Source organism: Culex quinquefasciatus, chromosome 2 (assembly GCF_015732765.1).
Source record: "Culex quinquefasciatus strain JHB chromosome 2, VPISU_Cqui_1.0_pri_paternal, whole genome shotgun sequence".
NCBI classification, from domain to species: domain Eukaryota; kingdom Metazoa; phylum Arthropoda; class Insecta; order Diptera; family Culicidae; genus Culex; species Culex quinquefasciatus.
Window position 1 is genome coordinate 115,107,398 of NC_051862.1, and position 27,294 is coordinate 115,134,691.

The following is a 27,294-nucleotide window of genomic DNA, read 5'->3' on the forward strand; positions in this document are numbered from 1 at the left end:
ATAGAATGGAACCATTATCATTTAAATTGTTAACAAAACTTCCAACCCTAAAATTATCTAAAATTTTTAGAATTCTTCTTTTCAATGCATTTTAAAGATCAAAAATTGGTTGAAAAATGGATTTTTGGCGATTTTTCAGATTGAAGCTCGTCTTAAGAGGGTTAAAAACATTCGAAAGGTCGTTTAAAGCCCTTTATAATGTGCTATTTTCGTCTAAGATTGGTTTGACTTTTCTCATAGCTTTTGCAAATTACTGTTAAAAATGTTTTTTTTAAACCTTAATATCCTTTTGCAACAGCCTCCAACACCTATAATCCTGTAGGTAAAAAGTTATGGAATTTCATGGACTATAAGCCTACAGAATAAACTCCTTGGCCAATCGCTGTTTTTCTCATAGATTTACGATTTTTCTATAAAAAACTTTTTAAAATTTTAACTTTTGCCCTGTAGCTCATTATTTGGCATGAGTGTAGACAAACAAACGCTGAAAGTTTCATCCAAATCGGAGCACCTTGATACGACCTGTTACACACTGGTGAAAAACTCGCTCTCAACTGAAGCATCATAATTGAAGTTTGAAATGATATTTTATAATTCAATTTCAAATCAATTCGGTTTTATTAGTGAATAATCATGTTACAATAAGTTCTTTTGCGGTTCATAACAGAGTTTTGGAGTTCCTTTCAGATGTGTGTTAAATCTCAATCCATTTTGAAACGATTATTGCTTATAACCACAGACAACAGACGTTTTGGCTGGATCACCACCTTGTGTAAAAACATGCAACGGTTTTATCGAGAATGGCAAGCCGTTTGTGGCGCTGTCGTCGCAGAGGAGATTTGACAACTTTCCCGCGCTGCTACCGAACGTAAACAACAAAATTGAAAAGCACGTGGTTGGGCGTATTCTCATTCTCGTCAAAAGTTGCATGCCTCTTTTATTCGAGAAAATTGATGTGTAGATCAAAAATAGTTTTTGAATGTAGAAAGTATTTATTCCCAGTATTGCTTCGGATAACTTTAAGTAAATTTCAGAGCAAAAAAATAGTTTATTAAAAAAAATAGCATCATCGAATCAAGTTGGTGAGAATAAGAATACGGCTCCTGCAAAAACTGTGGTGCAATGCAGTCTACATTCAGGCTTATTCTTGCAAGTGGCAATAGACTACGAGATGGCGTTAGTGTATCACCCGCCATGTTTATACACACGAATTTCAAATTATTTTGTTCTAGCTGCTACGTCTGTTGTCTGTGTTATAACTAAGAGATTACCAAGAGAGCAGTTTTCTACGGAATCGGTCTTTTTTCTTTAATTTTAATTTTTGTAATTTTTAATCCGGCTGAAACTTTTTTGGTGCCTTCGGTATGCCCAAAGAAGCCATTTTGCATCATTAGTTTGTCCATATAATTTTCCATACAAATTTGGCAGCTGTCCATACAAAAATGATATGTCAAAATCCAAAAATCTGTATCTTTTGAAGGAATTTTTTGATCGATTTGGTGTCTTCGGCAAAGTTGTAGGTATGGATATGGACTACACTGGAAAAAAATGATACACGGTAAAAAAAATATTGATTTTTTATTTAACTTTTTGTCACTAATACTGATTTGCAAAAAAATACTATTTTTTTTATTTTTTGATATGTTTTAGAGGACATAAAATGCCAACTATTCAGAAATTTCCAGAATGGGCAAAAAATCTTTGACCGAGCCAGATTAAAAAATACAAAAAAAAATCGAATGCTCGAAATCTCAAAGAATTGCTCAAGAGTAAGAAAAAATAAAGAAAAAACTTACAAAAAATGCAAAGGAAAGGGGATAGAAATAGAAAAAGCTTACAATAGATCACAGTTTTTTTTATCTATTGTAGATGTGCTTGATCATAAGCTCCCCGAGGGCCAGGAATTGTTCCGCCTTGTTACGGTAGGTCCGAAACCGCGTCATCATCTCCCCCGCTAGAGCAAAAAACTCCGGCAGGGTAAAGAGATCTTCCCCGGTGACTCCTTGCTGGGCGGCATTGCCGCTACCGGCAGCGACCACGCTTACAAACGATCGCCCCCATCCGGGAGGGGACGCTGGGTTGTCCGCTGGAACCGTACGCTGGCCAGCTGCAGGAACGGCTGCGCTCATACTTCGCTGAGGAGGGTGGGACGCTGCTGATTTCTTCTTCCTCTTTTCCTGCTCCTCGAGGTAGGACCTGCGCGGGACGCATCCGCGGTAATTACCGGTTTGGTTACCGTCACAGTTTAAGCATTTTACGCGCGGCTTGGTTTGTTCTGCGTTGTCAACAAAGCCCGCCTTTCGTGGTAGTGCGCACCGCCTCCGAGAGGTGTGACTCACCGCACTTCACGCAGCGGGGCCGGAGGTTGCAGTTCCGCGAGCCGTGCCCAAATTTCTGGCAACGGTGGCATTGCGCTACGTCCGTCGGGTTCTTGGTGTAAACCGCCAGTTTACCCAAAAACCGTCCAATGTCTTAGCCAGCCGCAGGTCTTGGATCGTGACAGTGCCGCGGTCGAAGTACAACAGATACAGGGTGTGTGTACCTGTTGCCGTTGTCTTGAGCGAAAGCACTTTTATCTCCCGCGGCGTACGAAAGGTGCTTCTTTAGGTCAGAGATCGGACGGTTTTGATAACCCTGCCAGACGACCTTAACAGGGGCTTCTCGGGGTTGAATGTGTAGAAGTTGAAGTTGCTACGCTTAAATTCTTCAAACACCAAGTCGAAGTTCTTTTTATTCAGTGTGATCACTTGCACTGCCGACTTACCGATTTTCAGACAATATCCGAGGCCTTCCAGCAACTCGTCAACATCGTCCGCCAACGTGTCCAAAACAAAAATTGGAGGTGGTCTACGTTCCTTTGTAGAATTGTTCTTTTTTGGCGTCGACACTTTCTTCCGTGCACGCCCGTCATCGTCGTCGTCGTCGGTAGTGCTGCTACCGTTGGTGTTGTTGTTTTCTTCGTCGTCGCTCAGCATCTGGAACTCGTTCCTGATGGGGATATTGGTGGATGTTGATGTGCCACTGGTCGTGGCACCAGAAGTACCGGAACGAGTCCACACTGGTGATCTCGGAACGTATCCGGGATGTAGATACTTTTTGTCGATTCCATCTGCGCTCACGCTCCCCTGCGCGATGGCGGCCGACACGGCGTTGGTTTGTCTACCTTTTTGCACACGGCCGGTAGACGAACTTCGCGGGTTTTTTGAGGCCGCACTCGAACTGCCACGGCCACGGCCAGCCTTTGGCATGCTGGATCAGCAAACTCGCGGGTAATCACAATCAACTACGGCCGATATTTTATAACAATTAATCAATGACAAACCATTTTTTATAAAAATAAACATGTGTGGTTTTATCAGCAACTATAAACAAATCTTTTGTTTTGTTTTGGTCAACTATTTAAGTAATTCATATGGAAAAACGTTACTTAATCCACCCTAAGGTGGTTCCAAACTGCAAAATTGCGTAAATAACACTTAAGTGCTTTTAACTTTTGATAGGGTTGTCAGATCTTCAATGGTTTAGACGCGTTAGAAAGGTCTTTTAAATACCTATCCAACGATAGGTCGCATGAGAGATCCGGACAACGTTTTCATCAACATATCTGAGACCCGGCCTCTAAAAACTGTTTAAATAACACTTAAGTGCTTATAACTTTTGATACAGTTGTCATTTTCTTCAGTTAAATTTGGTTAAATAAAATAACATCAAATATCAGTTAAATTTGATATACAAACAACGTTTTCCTATAGTGGACCCGGGTTCACTATAGGAAAAGGGGGTCCATAACAGGCAAAAACGCTTTTTTCAAATGTCTATTTTTCAGCACAAAAGCAAATAATTCATAAAACAAGTAGTCAGAATTGTTCAAAAGACTTCAGATTTCATTGCGTTGTACAAAAGGTTATGAAATAGTGTGTAATGGTTTGACCACCACTGCACCTTCAGCAACCCATTTCTATTCACACATACCCGCTCGCACTTAATTTGCATCACACAACCCAGCCAAGGTTCATATTCCAAAACAAACCCTGCCTTGGTCGTCAGACCACACACACTGAAGAACCGGGATCATATTGCCCACAGCCGGTGCGATGGGCGCAAACATAGGTAATTGCTGATGCATGCACCTAGCCTTTTCGAATCACTTTCGGTTCATCGGCTATTGGCCGGGGCACTGGCTCCTGCCAAAGGATCCCAAAGGATAAGCCAACTCCAGAAGTCATATTGTAGCCTATAAGTGTCGCAAGACAAATTACAAGTCTTGCGACATTAGGTCTATTCCCGTACTGCAGAATTCTGCAATTCTGCACAAAAACGGCAGCAGAGCGTTCCCGTACTTTTCTGCAACAAAAGTAACTTTTCTCTCAGGCAGAACTTCTGCAGTGACAAAGGTAGAAGTTGCAGCAAAACCGTTCCCGTACTTTTCTACAAGCTCTCTCTTCTCTTTCTTGTTGAAAAGTTACTGCAATTTGATATGATGGATGTTGACTACACGCTTACATAAAATCTGCAAGTTGGGTGAAATTAAGCATGTTATTATAAGTTGTAATAATAAATGATTTTGGGGTAGTTTTTTGATGTCTGGTATTATTGAGAACGATTTTTTTATGTTAACGATTTCAGGCTTAAATTTTACTACAAAAACAAATTGTTTTTAAAAACTTTTAAAAGACACATTTCTTTTGAGTTTAATAATTTCAAATAAATATTTGTTTAGGAATAATTTTTGATCTTCAATTGTTTTTTTAATATATCTCGAAATATACTAAATATGTGTGTTAACTAACAAGTAAATTTAATTGGCAAATAATCAATTATACCTTTAACGTTGCTACCAATTTGTATTCTTCTATGAACCAAAAAAAATGTTATTTTGTCGAAATTAAAATTCTTAAATTCCCAAATTCTTAAATTCTTAAATTCTTAAATTCTTAAATTCTTAAATTCTTAAATTCTTAAATTCTTAAATTCTTAAATTCTTAAATTCTTAAATTCTTAAATTCTTAAATTCTTAAATTCTTAAATTCTTAAATTCTTAAATTCTTAAATTCTTAAATTCTTAAATTCTTAAATTCTTAAATTCTTAAATTCTTAAATTCTTAAATTCTTAAATTCTTAAATTCTTTTCTTAAATTCTTAAATTCTTAAATTCTTAAATTCTTAAATTCTTAAATTCTTAAATTCTTAAATTCTTAAATTCTTAAATTCTTAAATTCTTAAATTCTTAAATTCTTAAATTCTTAAATTCTTAAATTCTTAAATTCTTAAATTCTTAAATTCTTAAATTCTTAAATTCTTAAATTCTTAAATTCTTAAATTCTTAAATTCTTAAATTCTTAAATTCTTAAATTCCTAATTTCTTGAATTCATGAACTTTTGATTTCTACGCCATCTTGAATCATAATAAATACACATTTTTTGAAGTCATATTTTAGGTTAGAAACTCAAATTTAGAGGATTTAGAGATCGGAAATTTTGACTGTTCCTGTTTTATTTATATTTGAGTTTAAAAAAATTTGATTTACAGATTTTTTAATTTTACTTGTATTTGAAATTATAATTTATTTAAGTTTTTCTTATTATTTTGAACTGTAGCTTTTGAATTTGTTGTGTTCTGAACTCATAAATATTAAAAAACTTTTGTTAGTTTATTACGATTTTTTCAACCTTTTTTTTATTTTCAATTTTTTAAATTAAGATTTTTTGAACTTAAATCATTTTGAAATATTATGTTTTTTATTATTTGATTTTTTTAAGCTTTGCATATGTGATTTATTGTTTATTTTCTGATATATTTAGGCCGATGCAAATATTTAAAAAAGTTTTTGTCCTCGGCCCTGGCCGAGGTCAAGGGGGGGGGGGGGGGGCAAAAAAATTAAAAATTATAAAAATTTAAATAACAAGCCATAGTCTTCACATTTAGATGAAAAAAGTGTTTTAAAATGCATTTTACACTAGTTCAGTTGTTTTGCAATCATTAGTTTTCAAAAAATCTAAGATCTGACAAAAACAAAAATTGTATCGAAAAAAAAGATTTTGCATCGAAAATTTTCAAAAAATATTAAGATTTTTTAATAGACCCAAACATGCTAAAAATGATTTTAAACGCAGAAGAATGTATTTTAATTTGATTTCAGCTGGTTGCACTTGAATTTTCAATGAAACTTTGAAGCTTATTGTAAAAATATTTTTTTTGCCCCCTGATTTTTCGGGCCAATTTTGAAGGGGGGGGGGGGGGTGACAAAAACTTTTAAAAATATTTGTACCAGCCTTATTTGCATTTTGAAATTTCTTAAATATCTCATTTAATGTTTTTTTAAGTTTCTTGATGTGGAAATTTTTTTTTCTATATTCTATTTCTTAATTTCCAGGTTGCTTAATTTATGTGTATCAACATTTTTGAGTTTGTGATCATTTTTTTCATTTGTCAATTTTACTGCGTCACTGTTGTCACATCCAGTAATAATTTATTTATGTTATCCTGAATAATCTTTCAAACATTCTGCTATTTAACATGTATTTATGGTCCCTTGTATATAAAACCTTTGTTTGTCTTTTTTATCATATTTATTAAACGTACCTGCCACTCTCATTTGGGTCATTCCATCTGAAGCGGAACAGCATTTGAAAATTACCCTCTCCGATCCTGCTCAAATTTGGCAGAGCTGTTGAGGCTATCAAAACATGCAAGAATCCCGAATTTCATCCAAATCGGACCACCCCCTCCATTTTTGTACCTCCCCAAAAAATCGACTTTTTGGCGATTTTTGACCAAACCTCCTAGTTTCCAACGACGATAACTCAGGAACCACAAATCGTAGAGGGTCGGTCTTGGACTCAATTTTGAAGGAAATTGGACGTAGAATCCATTTCCGCGATCAAAATGTTGATTAATTTATTCTACCTGTATTGCGCAATTGAAAACTTTAAACGTGCGTATCTCAAAACACCCCAACTTATTTTTTTTATTTGACCTCACCATCGTGTTCCCCGGCCAATTTTACATAAGAATCACTTATCGACAAAAATGAATATGTTTCGTTCCAGAGATATCGAATTTTAAAGTTTTGTGTTTTCGAGATTACCTACATCAGCTTCATTCGCCACATCTGCTAGAAGCGCACAGGCGGGCTGATCAATAACTGCTACCTGGTCATTTATTGAAATAATATTTCATCATAAATTATTTATCAAATTGGGCAAAAATTAACTGTATAACACTGTAGGAAACTGGAGTTAAATCGCGAATGTGTGTCTGCTAAAAAAAAATTAATGATGTGAATTTCTGTGCTAACCCACAGGACAGTGCAATAACGACACACAGTAAAGGGCAGAATTGGATTCCGACCGAGCGAGCAGGAAAATGCAATTAATCTTGTTAGTAACACTGAACAATAAGTGCACGATACATTATTGAGTAAAAAATATGAATTAAAATGAATTAAATTTGTTGATACGTTGTACTCTAGTGAAGGACGATCACAAGGAGTAGGAAAAGGATTTCTGGAAAGTATAAAACTGAAAAATATAAGAAAATCACAAAGTTTGATCTGCTGCAAAGCGGCTAATTCTCCAAATTTAGTTGCGATGATTTCGACACCGTCCGAACCACAGTGTTTTTTTTCTTCTATCATTCTTGGATTCTTGGCTGCTGTCCACACGTATAAGGTTTTTTTTAATTAAGTGTACCTTGGCCAAAATCCTCTTTTAATCAAATAGGCTCACAATATAAAAATTGATTTAATATGATCAATCTTTTAACCCATAAATCGGATTTGCCAAATTATGGTAAAGTGTCAATAATAAACTATAATTATAATAATAATAATAATAAAGCAGGTTTTGGGGTTTTTGCTGAATGGCACTATTTTGCTACCGCCCATGATAAAGGCCCTAGTCATGGCCTCGGAGGTACTCTAAAACGGTTAGCAACATGTAAAAAACGGTGCATTCAAAATAACCCAATAAATATTCCTTTCACAAAAATAGATTGATCAAGGTAAGGGAACAGCATCTAATTCCAGCGTTCCTCCAATGCTGCCATATCAGCGCTTTGGCATTCAATTACAGCTGATTAAAAGCGTTTTCAACTGAAATCGAGTGATAAATAGCTCAATAAGAAGTGAACAAGCAAGTGTCTATCAAAAGTTTTGCAAAATTTGTTGTTTAAATAGTGAAAATGAGCAAATTGGACGAAACTAGGAGCGAGGACTTAACCTGCCAAACATACCAGAATTTCCCCTATTAGCCATTTGAATAAATATTTGCGTAAAATCATAAAAATATAAATTAAATTAATCATCTCCCAGAATACCAGGTAGCAGTTATTGATCAGCCCGCCTGTGTGCTTCTAGCAGATGCGGCGAATGAAGCTGATGTAGATAATCTCGAAAACACAAAACTTTAAAATTCGATATCTCTGGAACGAACCATATTCATTTCTGTCGATAAGTGATTCTTATGTAAAATTGGCCAGGGAACACGATGGTGAGGTCAAATAAAAAAAATAAGTTGGGGTGTTTTGAGATACGGCCGTTTAAAGTTTTCAATTGCGCAATACAGGTAGAAAAAATATTTTAATTCAAATTTTGATCACGGAAATGGATTCTACGTCCAATTTCCTTCAAAATTGAGTCTAAGACCGACCCTCTAAGATTTGTGGTTCCTGAGTTATCGTCGTTTCAAACTAGGAGGTTTGGTCAAAAATTGCCAAAAAGTCGATTTTTTGGGGAGGTACAAAAATGGAGGGGGTGGTCCGATTTGGTTGAAATTCGGGATTCTTGCATGTTTTGATAGCCTCAACAGCTCTGCCAAATTTGAGCAGGATCGGAGAGGGTAATTTTCAAATTTGCACTTTTTCGTGCACAGTTGAGATGGAATGACCCATTTGCAAAATCGTTTACCTAATGTAAATTTTTAGAGTTGTTTCTAATATATGATTTCTACCTGAGCATAATTAATTTCTACATACTCAATAAATAATACATCCTTGATTTTTTAAATTAAATGTTGCGCGGCATAAAACAATGTCCCAGTTCTAGAGGTAAACTTCCTTCAATTACTTTTTTGTAAACCATTTTTTAAAAATATTTGAAATAATTAAAAAAAATAATACCCAATTTGACAAAATTCACTCAACTGTGTACAATGTTGCAGAAAAAGTACTGGAACGCTCTACCCAGGCAAAATTTTTGCCGCTTCTCTCCTTGCAGAACTTCTGCAAAAGAGAGAGATGAAGAGAGTGAGCTGAAAAGTACGGGAACGTGCTGCAAACAAGTGACTTATGCTGGCTGCAGAATTCTGCAGAAGCTGCAGAAATTACTGTCAATACATTGTTACATATAAACTTAAGCATATCTTTACTGTCGTGATATCTTGTCGCACGTGTATTTTGGGGTCAAATTGAGTTAAGAACGCCATTTTGTGAAACTCACAATGCCTCAACTTGTGACCTTCTCAGATCCCCAAAGTTCAATTTCAATCCTGAGATATTTAATAAAAACCGAAAAAACTCCGTGCATTTTTGTCTCTTTTCATCAGCCCGGGAGCATGTGGACAGCTCCCATACAAACTGAGCGTACCCCTTTTTGTGGGCCGTTAATAATTGAATTATGCTTTTTTTTTATAAAATTATTTTTATTTGGTCCTTTTCGGTGCTGGGACCTGGTTAGGACCGAGTCGGCTTTTGTAATTACATTTGACTTAATAATTACAGAGGATCTTGTGTGTAAATGTTAGTGGGAGGGGAGCCGATCACCCGCGGCCTACTCGGGGTTAGTAGGGAAGGGATTGATGTTAAAGACAAGGCGTGGGAAGGGACGGGGGATTATGTAGGAGTCTTGGTTGGCTCTGCTGGCCTTTGCTTTTGTTCTCAGCCGCAATTCGGTGTCCAGCTGCTGGGGCGTTCTTGCTTTGCTTCCGGTGCAAACCAGAAACGACGGCTTTGTGTGAAGGCGAGTTATACTAACTGAAGGAAAACTAACTGAAGGAAAACTAACTGAAGAAAAACTAAATGGATATTTTGGAATCTAAGAGGAACTGATAGATCGGATAGAGAACATCAAGGTCTAGTTGAGATAACGCGTCTCGCATCGGGATTTCTGGTGGTCTTCCTCGGGCCCTGAGGGTTTCTTTCAACTTAATTCTGTGAACATGGTGATCTGGACACGCCCCTACGAGATGGTCGATGTCCTGATAACACTGCCCACAGACGCAAAGGTTCGTATCACTCATGTTGATACGGAAAAGATGAGCCTTGGACGAGTAATGGTTCGACATAAGGCGGGACATCGTTCTGATGAATCCACGCGTCAAGTCCATTCCCTTGAACCAGGCTTTTCTTTGCACCTTAGGTCGTATGGAATACATCCAACGTCCCTTGGTGTCCTCGTTCCATTGGTTTTGCCAATCCAGAAGCGCTCGCTGCCTCGGAAAACCGTAGCATTCTTGTAGGCTAATTGGCATTTCAAAAATGTCTCCACTCTCAGCACCCTTCTTGGCGAGCAAGTCCGCTTTCTCATTACCCGGAATCGAGCAATGAGCGCAGACCCACACCACCGTGATGCTGAAGGACTGAGCCGCCAGGTTGTTTGAATTATGCTTTAATATGATTAAAAAGCTTAAATCTGCTGTTAAAAATTCAAAAAATGTTCTAAAGCATCGAATTTGACATGATACAGATAAAATACAGATTTATTTTTAAGTAAATAGGGTAGAGGACTCAGTTTTCGCCCTGCTCCAGTTCCAGCGTATTTGGTTAAGGTTTAGTACTTCCACCATTGACCTGAAGTTAGTATGGAACTTCTAAAAATTTACTATGGGAAATTTTCACTTTTAACCTCTTTATAGAGAAAGTTTCCCAAAACCCAATCAAAATTTCCTATTCTCAGGTTTCTTATAGTTTTTGATCCGGGGAACAACTTTGTAGAACATCGCAAAGCGCTAGTAATTGATCCCGAAAAGATACAGGATATTTTTTGGAGTACGGAAACAAAATTCAACGTTCTCTAAAAATTTGTCTGTATCTTTCCGGGATTAATTCCTAGCGCTTTGCGATGTTCTACAAAGTTGTTCCCCGGATCAAAACCTATGAGAAACCTCTATTCTGAAAAAAATCATACGGCATAGGAAAACTTTCTCGAAGAAGAGTTAAAAAGTTGAAAATAAATAAATTAAATTTATTGAAATTTCTTTATAACTTCAGATTAAGAGTGGAACAACTAAACATTAACAAAATGCGCTCAAAATTTCAGGCTAGCTTCTGCGGTTATAATGCTACAAAATTTCGGTCGAGGCGTTCGAAATTGAACACTTTTGTCTTTTTCATATATCCGTGAGCCACGCTACTGTGTACCCTTATCTTGGGTGAACAGGGACACATGAGTTCTATCACAAATTTTGATTCAGTCATATTTTTTTAGTGAGAGTGAGAACATGTTTTGGTTTTAGTTATAATAGACAGAGAATCTCAAAATAAGTAGGATATCTGTAAAGGAAACTCCTATAGGGTTTTTTGAACTTCAATTTATTTTACGACAATTGTCAAATTTTAAAATATGTGCACATTAATGCAATTGAGCTTCGGGAACATGTTGTGTATCAATAGGAGACCATATTTGCTTAGCTTTGTGTTATAATTTCAATAATTTTATTTGATTACTTGATTTTTAACGTGGGCGAAAACTGGTTCCAAGGGTGGACGAAAATTGGATTTAGGGGGGCGAAAATAGGCTCTTCAGAGCACTTTATTAGAACGCAAATTTTTATCAAAAATGAACATGTAAATGATAAAAACCTTGTGGAAACTTAAAATTAAACAGTTTATCAAAGTTCTACAACAAATAGAACCAAAAACCATAAATTGTCATCAAATTCTCATCAAATTTCCTAGATTGCCACTATGAAGTGGGCGATTTCTGGGTCCTCTACCCTACAAATCCCCCATAAAATAATTTGGCATCGTTGGTGGGCCCTGTGGGCCTAAGATGGCGGCCTTCGATATAATCTAGTCAAACTTTTGAAAATAGGCGAATAGTTTAAATAAATATAGTTTTTGGCTTGTTTCGATTTAAAACGACAAAATAAGCAGTCTGGAATGATTTTCTTCAAAAACTTGTTTAGAGATTCCTCGCGTTCAAATATTAGTCTAGAAACGATTAAGTGAGCGTGCCGCGAAAGCCTTCACGAAAAAAAGTTTCCCATGGGATGCAAATTTTGAGTTGCGCATTTAATGGGCGGACTCCGATGAGGCCCACTAGCCATCTGTCGGCGAATACGCGCAACTCAAGAAAACTGTCAGCTTAGGGCCCGGCTGCTTTTCATATGAAAGAAGTTTCAATCTTTTTGTGCTATTTTGACACAGAACGTCAGAACGCGTTTGACCCAAGTACGAGCTCGACTACCATAAACATTTCAAGCAAAACAATGTAAACGGGCCAAAGCCGAAGTGTAATTTTTGTTTATTCAAGGTCAAACATTAAATGGCGGGTGCGAAAAGATAGAACGACAGCGTCGATATAACAAGGCTTCTGTTAAGCTTTTTCATTCAGCTTTTTTTTAATCTGATGCAAAAAGTTTACTAGCAGATTTGAAGAAACTTACCCTTGCTGCCCTCGACATGCCACCACCACCACCACCTCCGCCACCGCCACCGGATACTCGTGTTCCCATATTTTGGACTGCGCTATTGCCTGTGGCAGGCCCATTCGTACCACCAAGTGGCTTTGCCAAATAAAGGCTCTCAGTTCGTTTTGGTTGAGATGGGGAAGGAATAATGTCTTGTCCGAGCGTCCGTTGTCTCAACAGGACATCTTCGAATGGTTTTTGATTATTAGAAAAGGCAAGATCACTTGCTTGCTGGCGCATCGGGGTATTTCCTCTGGACATGGGCAACTGCCCAATTCCGTTGCCGGTGGGCACCGAAGAGTTGTTCACGTTTGTAACGTTTCTCATCGGGGTCATCCCTCGCACTTGCGAACCAGCTCGCACTGAACGTTCAGGCACAGTTTCACCTTGATTAGCTACATAAGGACCGGATCTATCTATTGACGATTGTCTGGATTGTGTTCCACCTAGTCTACTGGCGGCTCTTGAATAGCGATCGACTGAACCATCCCTACTAGGTGGTCGTTTGTAGTGGTCGAAATAATCTATAGACGTTTGATTAACTATTTGGTTCGATTGGGGTGCATTTGCAGCAATTTGACTGGAATTTCGACGAGCTAGGTTATCTTTTTGATAACGATCTACGTCGGGTTGGTGATGACTTTGTCTGTTGATATAGTTTGACTCTAACGTTTGCTGATGACTCAGTTGAGCCATGTCGTGAACAGTATCATCAACTGGGGATGCATGCTGCATTTGTGTGTACGAACTCGTGTACGCGTTTTGTATGTCGTTTGTGAGGCCAGACATGTTCCCATAGTTTTGCTGAGCATTCCGATCAAACGCCTGAGACATTTTCCGAGCTGCAGTTCGCTGCATGTTCATGTTCGACATTTGCTGTTGTTGCTGCGCGTTGTTGTTGTATCCACCCTGTTGGTAAACATTGCTCGACACGTCGTTGTATTTGGGAGGCTGCGACTGTAGATGAGATGCTTCGTTTGTTGTATGACCGTAAGAATTTGGTTTCATCAAACTATCGCCAGCAGATGCTTTGGGAATCACTGAAGGCGGTTGTTTGACAGTGTAATCCATTGCCGGTTTGATTCGATCCCGTTTCAACCGTTCGAAACGTTCCAGCAGTTGTGGCTTAAAGTCTGGAGCGAACTCTCTGGCCATTTGAATGGCCAAATCGGAATCCATTCTTGCGTGGTCCGCAGCTACATCCGCTAGTTCCGCTTTACCGCGTGCTGTGGCTGTCCGAGAAACGGCAATATCTGCCTTCTGTAACGCATATTTTGAAGCTCGCTGCGCAGAATCAACGGCAGCGTCTATTCTTTCTCTAAATTTGGCAGACCGGATAAGAAACAAGTGTTTCTTCTTCTGGCTAGTTATTAGTACGTTATTCTTGTATTTTCCTTCCTCTTTTGTGCCATCCTTAAAAGTGGTAACACCATAACCGCTCTTTTTATTACTAATCCATTCACCTTCATACCTGCAAGTAAGTTGTGTAAAACACAACGAATTAGTATACATAGCCAATCTAATCGCTATTTACACATACTTTAATCCATCGCTTCGCTCAGATATACCATAACCCGAACGCTTGTCATTCTTCCATTCACCCATATAAGTTTCAATTACACTACCGTCTAACTGCTCATCTTCCACGATAAAACTGGCATTGGAATCTGTGTGTACTGATCTGTTAGATGAAAAAAAAACACGCATTACACTCGTTAACATCAACACTTCTACTCTGGTCGAAATGTTTACTTGTTGGTCATTCCTGATTGTGATGATTCTGTACTAAGCCATGATGTTATCGATGCCGTCGATCGTATACTACCGGATCCAGTACCTCGTTTTTCTAAGTCACCTGTGCTACGTTGTTTCCTGATTTTTAGACCCTTTAAAGATATAAAGTTATTTGAAGAAAAAACATTAAAATATTAATCATAAGATTTCCTAAGCAACAGTCTCCTTACCGATAACAATCCTTTCTTCGTTTTCTCCACCAGACTATTTCGCCTCGCAGGCGGTTCGTCCGATTTTGCCTTCAACACAAATCCACCCCGGGCATCGTCTATTCTATGATTTCTTTTCTCGGCAGGATCCGGCGCTGGAGCCTGATTATTGCCACCTTCATTGCTTCTCAAGGATGTCATCGATGCTCGGATAGACTTGGTTCTAAACCGAGCAGCCATGCCAAAAGGAGCCGAAGTGCGCACACCATAGCCATGTCGCATGCCGCGTAACCATTGGCCTTGGTAGCTTCCTGTTTTGGGTTAACAATTAAATCTTCATTAAAATACCGTGGTACTAGAATCAAACACTCCCAGCTAAGCCGTACCTCCATCTGCATATGTTTCTGATCCGTAGCCGTCCTGCAAACCATTGGCCCATGTACCTTCGTATCTGGCTGTTGATGATACGCTTTGTCGAACACCGTAGCGTCCCTTAAACCCTTGCGTCCACTCGCCTCTGTAAATCCATCTGCCTCGGGTTTCAACGCCAAGGCCATGTCTTTTTCCGTTTTGCCAGTGTCCTTCATACGATGATCCACTAAAAAGATCGAAGAAAAACAAAAAAAAATGAAAAATGTGTTGTGATTGTGACAATTTTATATACTTTTAACCCTCTAACGCTCATGGTTACTCCAGAGCACCACTATTTTTTGTCTTCAAAATTAAATTTCTCTGCAATCATGCATTTTTTCAACCTTGTTCAATGCGTTAGTTTATATAGAATGTAAGCTTATAACCATTAAAATTTCATCCAATTTGGTCGGTCCAGTTACGAGTACTTCGCTTCGCTTCGCTAGGAGACGGTGATTTTAGCGAATTGCAGACTGGATTTTCGCCATGTGATGTGATGATTGTCTAAGCCCAAGTTGCCTAGGAATCGATAATTGGGAATAGAACCAATTCCACCTGAACCAGATTCTCACCACCATGGCAGCCGTCCATTGCCGGCCGCTCCCATCTCCACCGCGCACCGGGGACAAGGAAAGGGAATTGGAAGACGGGAAGTGTTGATGCTCCACTTTTTTAATAGTATTAAGGGAAAATCTCCACGGTATCCTCAAGTAAGTTTCGCTTGGAGTTGGACGGTTTTTGGGAAGGTGAATGGTCTGAGGAGCCTAGGCGAGTGGTAACGACCTTTGGCATTGTTGTTCGAATTCTTCGTGTGTTCTCATTTCTAATGGGAATGCTTTCAATTCTTCTCATCTCTTATTGGATGAATTCTATCAGTCGCCCAGGCTATTTATAGCGAGGTATTTTTAGATTCAATTTCAACTGCGCTTGCAATCTTGCATGCAATCTTGTTTGAGTTTTGATGTTCAACTTGCATTCAATTTGACTCTTTGTCCGATTCTTGGATTCAACTATACCAGTCTAATTCCTCCTCAAGCTACCAATGCTCCACGGTTAAGTGGAAAGCATTTTGCTTGCCCATCCTAAGGACAGGGGATCTGTAGGAATTGGCAATGGCCAAAACCGTCCTTAGTGTGGAATTTCTACGTACGAGGACCGGATTCCGGATGAATCGAAAACGCGTTGTTAGCTTTAGCGTGGTTTTATTCTAACTGACAAGAAATCGTGTAATCGGTGAAAACCTTTTTCTCTTCTTTTGTTCAGCGCATCAGCGCCCTTCAGCAACGTCTGCCGCCAACACTCCTCCTCGCTGATTGCTGAACTTCCGGTTCTAGGACTCCTGAGTGAGCCCCAGATTCTCCGCGAACTTCTTCATCTTGGTCGCCCCGAGAGGCTTGGTAAACACATCTGCAACCATACTGTCGGTCGGACAGTAGTTCAACTGGATCACACCGCCCGTAACCAGGTCCTTCGCATGGTAGTATTTCGTGTCGATGTGCTTGCTCCTCTTGTTCTGACGATCTTGTGACACGAAGTCGATGCAACTGCGATTGTCTTCGTTCATGATCGTCGGCTCCTTCTGCTCCTCGCCCAGTTCGCACAGTAATCTGCGCAACCAGACCGCTTCTTGCGCCGCCTCCGAAAGCGCAACGTACTCGGCCTCCATCGTTGATGTAGCCACGCAGTTCTGCTTCCGACTTCCCCAGCTAACAGCTGCGCCGCCGAGTTCGAAAACGAATCCGCTCGTGGACTTCCGATCGGTCGAGTCTCCAGACCAATCTGCGTCGCTGAATCCAACGAGCGTGAGGTCCTTGACGCTCCTTCCCAGCTTCAACTCGTAGTCCTCCGTTGCGATCAGGTATCGCACGACTCGCTTTAGTTCCGACCAATCACAGTCGCGTGGGCAACTGGTCTTCCGGCTGAGAATCGATACAGCTGCTGCGATGTCCGGCCGCGAGTTCATCGCCACGTAGAGTAGCGCTCCGACCAAGCTGTGGTACTGCTCCTTGTCGGCCAAGGTTTCACCTGACAGCTTGTAGTAGCCGGCATCCAACGGCAACTGGCTTCCTTTTGCTCCTTCGAGACCGAACCGCTGTGCGATGTCCCGAATGAACGCGCGCTGGCTGATCGAGAAGTAGCCATCCGCGTTCTTGCTGACTTTGATCCCGAGGAACTGACTGACTTCGCCCAGCGACGAAATTTCGAATTCCTTCTTGAGTTCCTCCTCCAGCTTGACGATGTGCTTCTTGTCTTTGCACACCACGATCATATCATCCACGTAGATCAGCAAGTAGATCCACTCACCAGTTTCCAGCCGCTTCGAGAACAGGCACGCGTCCGAGGTAGACTGCCTGAATCCCAAGCTCAGCAAAATCCGCTTCACCGTAGTGTTCCAAACTCGCGCCGCCTGCTTGAGTCCGTAAAGGCAACGGTTGAGTTTGCACACCAGGGCTTCCTTTCCAGGCACCGCGTATCCGGGAGGCTGTCGCATGTACTGCTCTTCGTCCATCTTCCCGTTCAGATATGCGTTCTTGACGTCAATATGCCAGACTCGAAGTTTGCGGTGTCCAGCCACAGTGAGTAGCACCCGGAACGTCTGCTGCATTGCGACCGGCGCGAACACTTCGTTGAAGTCGACACCGTACCTCTGCGCGTATCCCTGAGCAACGAGTCTTGCCTTGTAGCGCACGACCTGCCCAGCCGAGTCTCTCTTCTGCTTGTACACCCACTTTGATCCGATGGCTTGACGTCCAGGGGGTAGCGGTACGAGCGTCCACGTGTCGTTAGACAACAGCGACTCGTACTCTTCATCCATGGCCTTCCGCCACTTGTCCTTTTCCGCACTGGTGATCGCTTCTTTGTAGTTGCTCGGTTCCACCACTTCGAGCTTCGCACTGCCGACGACGTAATCCTCCAATCGTCTCGGCAACTGACCAGCGTTCGAGCGCTGCGTCCTTGGTGCAGGCTGGCCCGGTTCTTCACCCTCGAACAACGACTCGTCGAGGAAACCTTCGAACAGTGGTTCCTCGTCCAAGCTGCGATTCCCTTCGGCGTCGTCCCCCACCAGCGACTTATCATCAGCATCTGTCATCGGCGGCTCCACCTCAAAGGTTCTGTCGTGAGGCTCCTCCTGAAGCCCTGCTTCGATTTCCAGGAATCTTGCATCCCTGCTGATGATAATCTTGCCGGTTCGCTTGTTCAGGAAACGATAAGCCTTCGCCTTGCAGTCGTAGCCAACGAAGGTTAGCTTTTCCGCCTTGCTGTCGAACTTGCCGCGCTTCTCATCCGGAATGTGCACGTACGCCTCACAGCCAAAGATCTTGAGGTTGCTCAAATCCGGCTTCTGGCCGTACCAGAGTTCGTAGGGAGTTTTCTCGACAACCCGAGATGGCGTGCGGTTCTGGATGTACGCTGCGGTTGCAACGGCCTCTCCCCAGTAGCGCTTGTGCAGTTTCGCGTCCAGCAGCATACACACCGCCATGTCGTTGGTGTAGCGGTTCCGACGCTCTGCAGTCCCGTTCTGCTGCGGGGAATATCCAGCGGTCAGCTGAGACTGGATCCCCTCCTCCCGGTAGAACTGCGCTAGCTCCTTGTTCACGAACTCTCCGCCCCGGTCAGAGCGAATGATGGCCGGCTTCCGACCAAACTGGTTCTCCGCCATCCGCACGTAGTTCTTGATGTACTCCTTCGCCTCTGCCTTGTCCTTCAGCAGATACAGCTTCACGAACCGGCTGTAGTCGTCGACGATGCACATAAAGTACCGGTTCCCGCCTGGAGTCACGTCCGGCATCGGTCCGCACAGATCCGTATGGACCAGCTGCAGCGGCTGCGTCGTCTTCTTCACGGACACTTGAGGGAAAGGCAATCGGGCCGACTTGCCTTCCAAGCACTCCTCACACTTTCCTCTGCCTCCACAGTCAACAATCTTCACTCCGGACACTAAATCTTCCTTCTTTATGCGATCGAGCACTGCTACGTCGCGATGTCCGAGCCTCCGATGCCACGTATGTTGGCAGTTCAGCGTGTGGCAGCTTCCTCCAGCTACAGCCGCAACCTCCGCCGACTCCTTCAGGACGTACACACCGCCGGATCTTTCTCCCAGCGCCACTACGTTGTCTTCTTCGTCGATTATCTTTACGCTGTCTCGAGTAAACAGCACCTTGAACCCCTTCTCGGCGATCTTGCTCACCGACAGCAGCCCGTTCTCCAGCTTCGGCACGTACAGGACATTTTCCAGATGGATGTCCTTCGCCTTTCCCGCACCGCTCACGCCGACCACAGTTCCGCCGCCGGTTCCACTTGACATGGAGCAGTTCCCATCCGCCATCACCACAGCCACACTGGAATCATCGAGCTTGTTGAAGAATTCCTTGCGACTTGTCATGTGGCACGATGCTCCGCTGTCAACCGTCCACGAGTTGCCAAACTTCACTCCTGCACAGACTTCTCCACGAACTTGTGCAGAGAAACTGACAGCATCGTCTGCGCCGTCTTTCGCCTGTTTAGCCTTCGCTCCCGGCTTGGTCTTCGGTGGCTTGCTGCCGGATGCTTCGCCGTTCTCGTTCTGCGCCTTCCACTGCTGGTACTTCGGGCAATCCGCCTTGAAATGCCCCGGCTTCTTGCAGAAGTAACATTTCTTGGCTTTGTTTACATTCTGCGCAGCCAAGCCTTGTTCTTCGTGCTTCTGGTACCGCTCCTCTCCTGCGTGCTCATGCTGCGTCCCACCCGCAAAAAGTGCTCGTTGGTCAAAACAGATTTCACGAGCGCCATCGTGATTTCCGAGTCCTTACGCACAAGCAACGACGACGCCAGGAAATGGAACGACTTGGGCATGCTCCGCAGGATCATGGCAATCTGGAGCTTTTCTGCCACCTCGAATCCCGCGTCCTCCACTCGCTGGAACAGCGCGTCCATGGCGAGCAAATGCTTCTCAACGTCACCACCTTCCTCCATCTTCGCGTCACAGAGCCGGCACAGAAGCGACAGCTGCGTCTCCACGGTTTGCTTTTCGTGGTAGGCCTTGAGCGCGTCCCACACCTCCCGAGCCGTGGCGCAGCTCCTGATGAGCGGGTACTGGCCTCTTTCGATGGCAAGCACAATATTCGCGCGGGCCTTCCGGTCCGCTTTCTTCCACTCTGGCGTCACCGGATTGGGGCGTTTTCCTCCACAACAAACCAAAGTTCCATGGTTTCGAGAACCATCTCCATTTCCAGCTTCCACATCGCGTAGTTGCTGTTCGACAACTTTTGGATCGAGCACTTTCCCGAGTCGGCCATCTTGAAAAAACTTTCCGCTGGCCGAGCCAGCCTTTCGCAAGCCGAAAACAAGTGTCCGAAAAATCCGCGATTTCCACCGTAAAACCGACCGATTCACCGATCCTCCACTGGGACCAATAACCTGTAGGAATTGGCAATGGCCAAAACCGTCCTTAGTGTGGAATTTCTACGTACGAGGACCGGATTCCGGATGAATCGAAAACGCGTTGTTAGCTTTAGCGTGGTTTTATTCTAACTGACAAGAAATCGTGTAATCGGTGAAAACCTTTTTCTCTTCTTTTGTTCAGCGCATCAGCGCCCTTCAGCAACGTCTGCCGCCAACAGGATCGAACCCCGCCGTGAGCTTGAAGTTTTTTTTTTCATTAATTCCAAATTCAATGAGTCCAGAACTTTCTCGTTAAGAGCAGATGGGTATCGAACCCAGAACCATTCGCTTATAAAGCGAACATCGTAACCATTCAGCCACGACCGCTCCCTGGTCGGTCCAGTTACGAGTACTGGTGAAAAACGTAAAAAATCTCGATTTTGCTCTGGGCGGGAAGGGGTTAATATGGATTTAACTTGAAAACGGTGCACTTTATCAAAATTTCAGTAAAGTACTTTTTGATTGCAAATTTGATTTTACATCAAAAAATGAAGTTGAAAAATTTTTGCGACCAAAATTTCGATTTTTTGAAAAAATCAGTATTGATTCAAAAATTCATAACTCGGTCAATGATTTTTTGCAAAACCTGGAAATTTCTGAAAAGTTGGCATTTTATGTCCTCTAAAACATATAAAAAAATAAAAAAAAATAAAAATAGTTTTTTTTGCAAATCAAGCTTTAGTGATAAAAAGTTAAATAAAATCACCAAATTTTTTTACCGTGTATTATTTTTTTCCAGTGTAGTCCGTATCCATACCTACAACTTTGCCGAAGACACCAAATCGATCAAAAAAATCCTTCAAAAGATAAAGATTTTTGAATTTTCATACATCATTTCTGTATGGAAAATAATGAGCATGAGCATGAGAGACCACCCATGGTTGTCCTTCTCCGTTGCTGAACAGAACCGTAATATCCTTTCAGCACTACTGATCATAGGCTTCGACTATCAGTGTTTCTCAACCTTTATTGATCCATTCCCCCCTTGGCTGAATTTCAGGAACATCATTCCCCCCCAACTAATTGCACAAATGTCATAATGTTGGTATTGATGTTTGCATAAACTTTACATTTTTCACAACATTTCATTTTTTCTTCACGCAACAATTTACACATACTTGCAGCATTTTTAAAATGCATTTTCATTATCTGTTCATATTTAATGGAATGCAAAAGCTCCCGAAAAATCTTTTTATTATAATCTTTTTATAAATGTTCCTGTATGTTGCAATATTATAAACACTAACAGTTTCAGTTTTTATCAATCACAGACAGAAATCATGACTGATATTTTATTTAAAGAAAAAGACAAAATAGACTTCATATAATTTTTACAAAAACTAATATTTGATGCTCGATTATTTTTCAAAGTAATGGAATTTTGCCCAAAACGATGCAAAAACTCCCAGGAATTAATTAGAATAATGTTCGAAAAAACGAATCAACGCAAAACTTCACAAATATATTTTATAAAAGCTTCCCAGTTGAAAAAACTAAACTTAACAAAACCAAAGCAAAATTGACATAAAATAAAAATATTTTCAAAACATTCTCATTTTGAAAGGAAATGAAATTTAGCTTGAATTTGTTTAAAAAAAATATTAGTAAAGCTAATTTTTGAAATTTATAACAAAATATGCTCATGTTTAAAATAATGTTATTATTTATAAAATTATTTATGAAATTCCATTCTTCAAAAATTGCTCATGTTTGAGAGAATGCAAATATAAAAAAATGATGGTATAATTCAGAACAATTTGAAGGAGTAAACTTTTTTGAATTTTAGGTTTTGTTAGCTATATTTTTGAAACATCTGCAAAGATAAAATAAAATAAAAATTGCTGTTGTATTTTATCACAGAAATTCCCATATATTTAAAATATATTGTGAACTTCACAGGTTATTGAAATACAACCCCCCAAGAACGGCCAAATTCCCCCCCAGGGGGGAATTCCTCACCGGTTGAGAAACACTGGACTATCAAGTGGTACCTATTTCCCTTATCAACAGCATGTATGAATGCGCTGAAAAGATAAAACACCATGATTTCCAGAACAAGATCAGTTGCGAATAGGTAACAGTCATTGACCACCAACGGCGCCCGCCATGTCAGTTTGTAGATTTCGATTTTAAGGGACGGGAATGTTAGTTAGCGCAGGTTGCTACTAGGGCAGCTGATTTACTCTGTGCTTACACCCCACAAGCGCCAGGAACCTGAAAATTGGTTAGTAGGATAGGGTGTTTGGTCAGGATTCATCATAGAAGATGATGATGCGACCCAAAATAATAGTGTGTGTTGAAAGGTCTTATATTTTATTCTCAAGGCAAACAATCGGTTGCTGCGTATGAGACATTTCCCGTTTAACTGTTGTTAAATTTTAAATGAAATGGTTTAATCTTAGACAGCCGGCTGTGGAAAGATAAAAGCAAATAATATTTATTTATAAAATGAGGTGTTAAACGCAATGCTGCAATGATAGCGTAGTCTGATTTTTAATTAGGGGAACTATACCCTTTCTCAGCCTATTTCTATTATCGGCCTATCAGCACTTTGATCATGAATTATAGCTTTCATAAAGTGTTTTTGACTGTTCCAAAGTAATAAATAGCTCAAAGAAAAGTGAGCAAGCAACTCTACATAGTTGATACATCTGAAAATGTCGATTTAATAGCGGAAAACGGCAAAAGTGATGAGAATTGGTTGAACGGCTTAGAGTGATTAAAATGGGTATATTTCCCCTATATAATCATTTAGTTCATGAATTTGTTACGAAATAGACGCGACGAACTCAATCATCAAGTGCCTTCCGATCTTCTTTCTGTTAGCTAGATAAGGTATTGATTTTGGTTGCCTCTCGAGCTACGATGCTATGGAGAGGGCTTAACACACAAACAACCGACGTCGAGCCCTCCGAGCTACGGAGCTATGGGAAGGCCTTTTCAACGCAAAAAAGACTCGCGCACCACACGACGTTCTTAATGAATCAAAATAATTTTGTTACACGATAAACCTAACGAACTCGGATCGTTTTTATCGAAAACTATATCACAATTCATGACAAAAATGCGAAACAAAAAGCACACAAAAAAATCACTTTTCACTCCGAATATTTTTTTATGACCACGCGCTACCTTTGCCAATTATGCACTCAAAATTTCAAAAATCAAATCAAAAGATTTGAAGAAATTAAATTTGAAATTGTAAATTATCACATATTTTTTAAATTGAAGTGCACATATATCTAGTTATATCTAAAGGCGAAGTTTTCGATTTTTTTGGCAATTTAAAAATAATTTATGAAGGAAAAGCACCTCCAAGCATCCCCTAAAATTATTTACGAAATGCTGAGAATATTTCCGAAATAAATTGCGAATTGAATTGTTGTTCGAACTGTCAATTATAAAAAAAATTGCATTAAATTTCCTGCTTTTTTAAATAAAAAAAAAAAAACAATATTTTAAAATATAGCTCAACACAAGAAAATTTCAAAAGAACTTAAAAAAATATATTCTTGATAATAAAATTCCGTAATAATTTTGATTGGATAGAGCAGAAAATCTCACAAAATTTTAATCCAAATTTGTATGGAAAATTATATGGACAAACTAATGAGGCAAAATGGCTTCTTTGGGCATACCGAAGGCACCAAAAAAGTTTCAGTCGGATTAAAAAATACAAAAATTAAAATTGAAGAAAAAAGACCGATTCCGTAGATACAGTAGGGTATTTTAACCATTAGTGGACCCCCTAGTAGAGCCGAAACACATTTTTTACAATTTTTTAATATTTTAAGCACTTTTTCATAACCCTCTGTACAAAACAATGAAATCTGAAGTCTTTTGAACAATTTTTACTATTTGTTTCATCAGTTATTCGTTTTTGAGCAGAAAAATAGCCATTTGAAAAAAAAAGTTTTTTTGCCTGTTATGGACCCCCTTTTCCTATAGTGGACCCGGGTCCATAATCCGATTGTGGACCCGGGTCCACTATAGGCAAACTGTTATTTTTATACCAAATTTAAACGATTTTGGATGTTTTGATGCATGGTGTAGGTCTAATGATAGATATAACGAATAAAAGATGGATTTTGCTCACTTTTCATCATAAGAAAATATGTTTTGTTAACAAATTTGGCTTTAAACAACGGAAAAATCTAACAGACATTTAAACACATTTATTTCCGTAAAAGATCAGAGAAAACTTTTCAAAAACTACTGTACTACTGTTTTTTTGATTCAAATTTTTCCATATTTATTACATAAATGGTGGACCGAAACTAAACAATACAGTTGCTTTACAGTTGCTGATAAAACCACGCACGTTTATTTAAAAAAATGTTTTGTTATTGATTTATTATTATAAAATATCATTTCAAACTACATTTATGATGCTTCAGTTAAGTACAATTAACTATAGTTTCGATAAATTTTAAATTCTTACGGCTTCAGAATTGTTGGTACTTTTAACATGAAAACAGCTATATTTATACTCATAATTGAAAAAATATGCGTTTAGGTTGATTACAACAAGCATTTATTGTATGTTTAAGACAAACTTTTGCTTAAATACAACGTTTTCTTCATTTTTGAAGGTTAAATTTACAGGGGTCCACTTTTGGAAAAGTTTGGATTTTCGTTGTCCTATATTGGACCCCCCTAATTTTTGCTCGAAAATGAGCAGTTCTTCGCTTTATTTTAGTAAAGTTCCTTAAACTTACATTATTTCGACTTACTGAAGTTAAATGATCAGTCAAAAATGATTGGATAGTTAATTCAATGATAAAATATAAATGCTGTTTTGTTGTGAAAATGCTAGTGGCCATGGTTGATTTCAGATGTCGAACTCAAAACACTTATTTTGGTGAAAAGGACGATTCAATGTCAGTCAACATTGTTTTAAATGATGCTGAACATGCCAAATAAAAGATTTGTAGACAACAACACGCTTGAAATTGTGATTTTATTGAATTTTTCATCAAAAACGCTTCAGAGGGTCCACTATAGGAAAGGGGTCCACTAATGGTTAACGTGCCCTATGTAAAAAAAGTATTTACACCCCTTGGGCACTATGCACATTTTGTGATGAAACATGTAAAAAATTTAAAGTTTGACAGGAACCTAGTACTACGTTTTGTTCAGAAACTCATGCCAAACATTTTGCTACAAAAAGCTCATGAAAAGATGATTTCTATAAAAAGTTATATAACAAATACTATTACGAAAATAAAAAAGGTGCAAAAAAAAGTTTGTACACCTTTCGAAAAATTAACATAAATAATGTTATTTGTTGACAAATCACCATAAATCCAGTCTCCCAACTCCAAATAGGCATCCTTGACTGATTGAAAAAATAATTTGGGTTGAATATTAAGTTTACTAACTACTTAGTATAAAAGTTTATATAACTCTGGAAATTCAATATAAAACTAATCTAAATTCAATTTTGCAAACTTTTAATTCAAATAAATGTCAATATATTACCATAGAATTGCTAAATAAACATTTTGGAGTGGGTATAACACCGTTTTGGGGGTATTTGTATCTACAGAATAGATTTTTCCTTGGAATTTCGTACCAACCCGGAATTACGTCGTCGGAAAATCCGCCGGCATCCGAACCGGTCCACGATTCACAAGTTAACCTATGTAGAATCGGAAAGGGCATAAAATTTCCGATCTTTTGATACCCATACATCTAGGTTTTCTTTAAAACCTACGTTTTTAAATACCTGGGCAAAAAGTAAGTTTGATCCACGAGAACAAAAATTACGAAATTCCATACATTTTTGGCAGGTTGCTCAAACGAAACCATAACAACGTTTTTACCTAGGTATTTAAAAACGTAGGTTTTATAGAAAACCTGGATGTATGGGTATCAGAAGATCGGAAATTTTATGCCCTTTCCGATGCCACATAGGTTGACTTGTGAATTGTGGACCGGTTCGATGCCGGCGGATTTTCCGACGACGTAATTCCGGGTTGGTACGAAATTCCAACGAAAAATCTATTCTATCGATACAAATACCCCAAAACGGTGTTATGCCCACTCCAAAATGTTTATTTAGCAATTCTATGGTAATATATTGACATTTATTTGAATTAAAAGTTTGCAAAATTAAGTTTTGATAAGTTTTATATAGAATTTCAGAGTTATTTAAACTTTTATACTAAGTAGTTAGTAAATTTTATATTCAATCCAAATTATTTTTTAATCAGTCAAGGATGCCTATTTGGAGTTGGGAGACTGGATTTATGGTGATTTGTCAACAAATAACATTATTTATGTTAATTTTTCGAAAGGTGTACAAACTTTTTTGCACCTTTTTATTTTCGTAATAGTATTTGTTATATAACTTTTTATAGAAATCATCTTTTCATGAGCTTTTTGTAGCAAAATGTTTGGCATGAGTTTCTGAACAAAACGTAGTACTAGGTTCCTGTCAAACTTTAAATTTTTTACATGTTTCATCACAAAATGTGCATAGTGCCCAAGGGGTGTAAATACTTTTTTTACATACTGTATGCTCAATATGCTTTTTTATCATTTTTTTAGATTAATGCAACGTAATTTTTTAAAACATTAGTAAAACTTTACATGTTTTATAACAACAGTTAAAAAAAAGTTTTGTTTTGATGCTTTTAACAGTAATTTAACGACTTTATGCAAAAAAAAACAAATTAGTACAAAACGTTAAATTTTTAGGCAGAAATAATGCGAATATAAAACACTCAGCATTAATTTGTGAGGCATTATTACAAAATTTACTGCAAATTCAATAAAAATATTGCTAACAACAGTTAATTATTGACTATATCTACGAATATTTTTCTGTATTCAAGTAAGACATTAGTTAAAATATAGGTAGAAATTCGGCCCAGCCTATATCGTTAGA

At 39.3% G+C, this 27,294-nt stretch overlaps 1 protein-coding gene across 7 annotated transcripts in view; it reads right to left on the reverse strand.

Annotated features, from left to right (window-relative positions):
• Window positions 1-27,294, reverse strand: part of LOC6053408 (junctophilin-1) — a 61,786-nt gene that overhangs the window by 12,628 nt on the left and 21,864 nt on the right. For all 7 annotated transcript variants that reach the window (XM_038251715.1, XM_038251711.1, XM_038251712.1 and 4 more), the window contains exons 3-7: window positions 14,957-15,168; window positions 14,592-14,881; window positions 14,380-14,513; window positions 14,168-14,308; window positions 12,604-14,098 (exon numbers count right to left, since the gene is read on the reverse strand). In XM_038251715.1, the coding sequence (XP_038107643.1) occupies window positions 12,604-14,098; window positions 14,168-14,308; window positions 14,380-14,513; window positions 14,592-14,881; window positions 14,957-15,168 (2,272 nt within the window). The remainder of the gene's footprint in view (window positions 1-12,603; window positions 14,099-14,167; window positions 14,309-14,379; window positions 14,514-14,591; window positions 14,882-14,956; window positions 15,169-27,294) is intronic.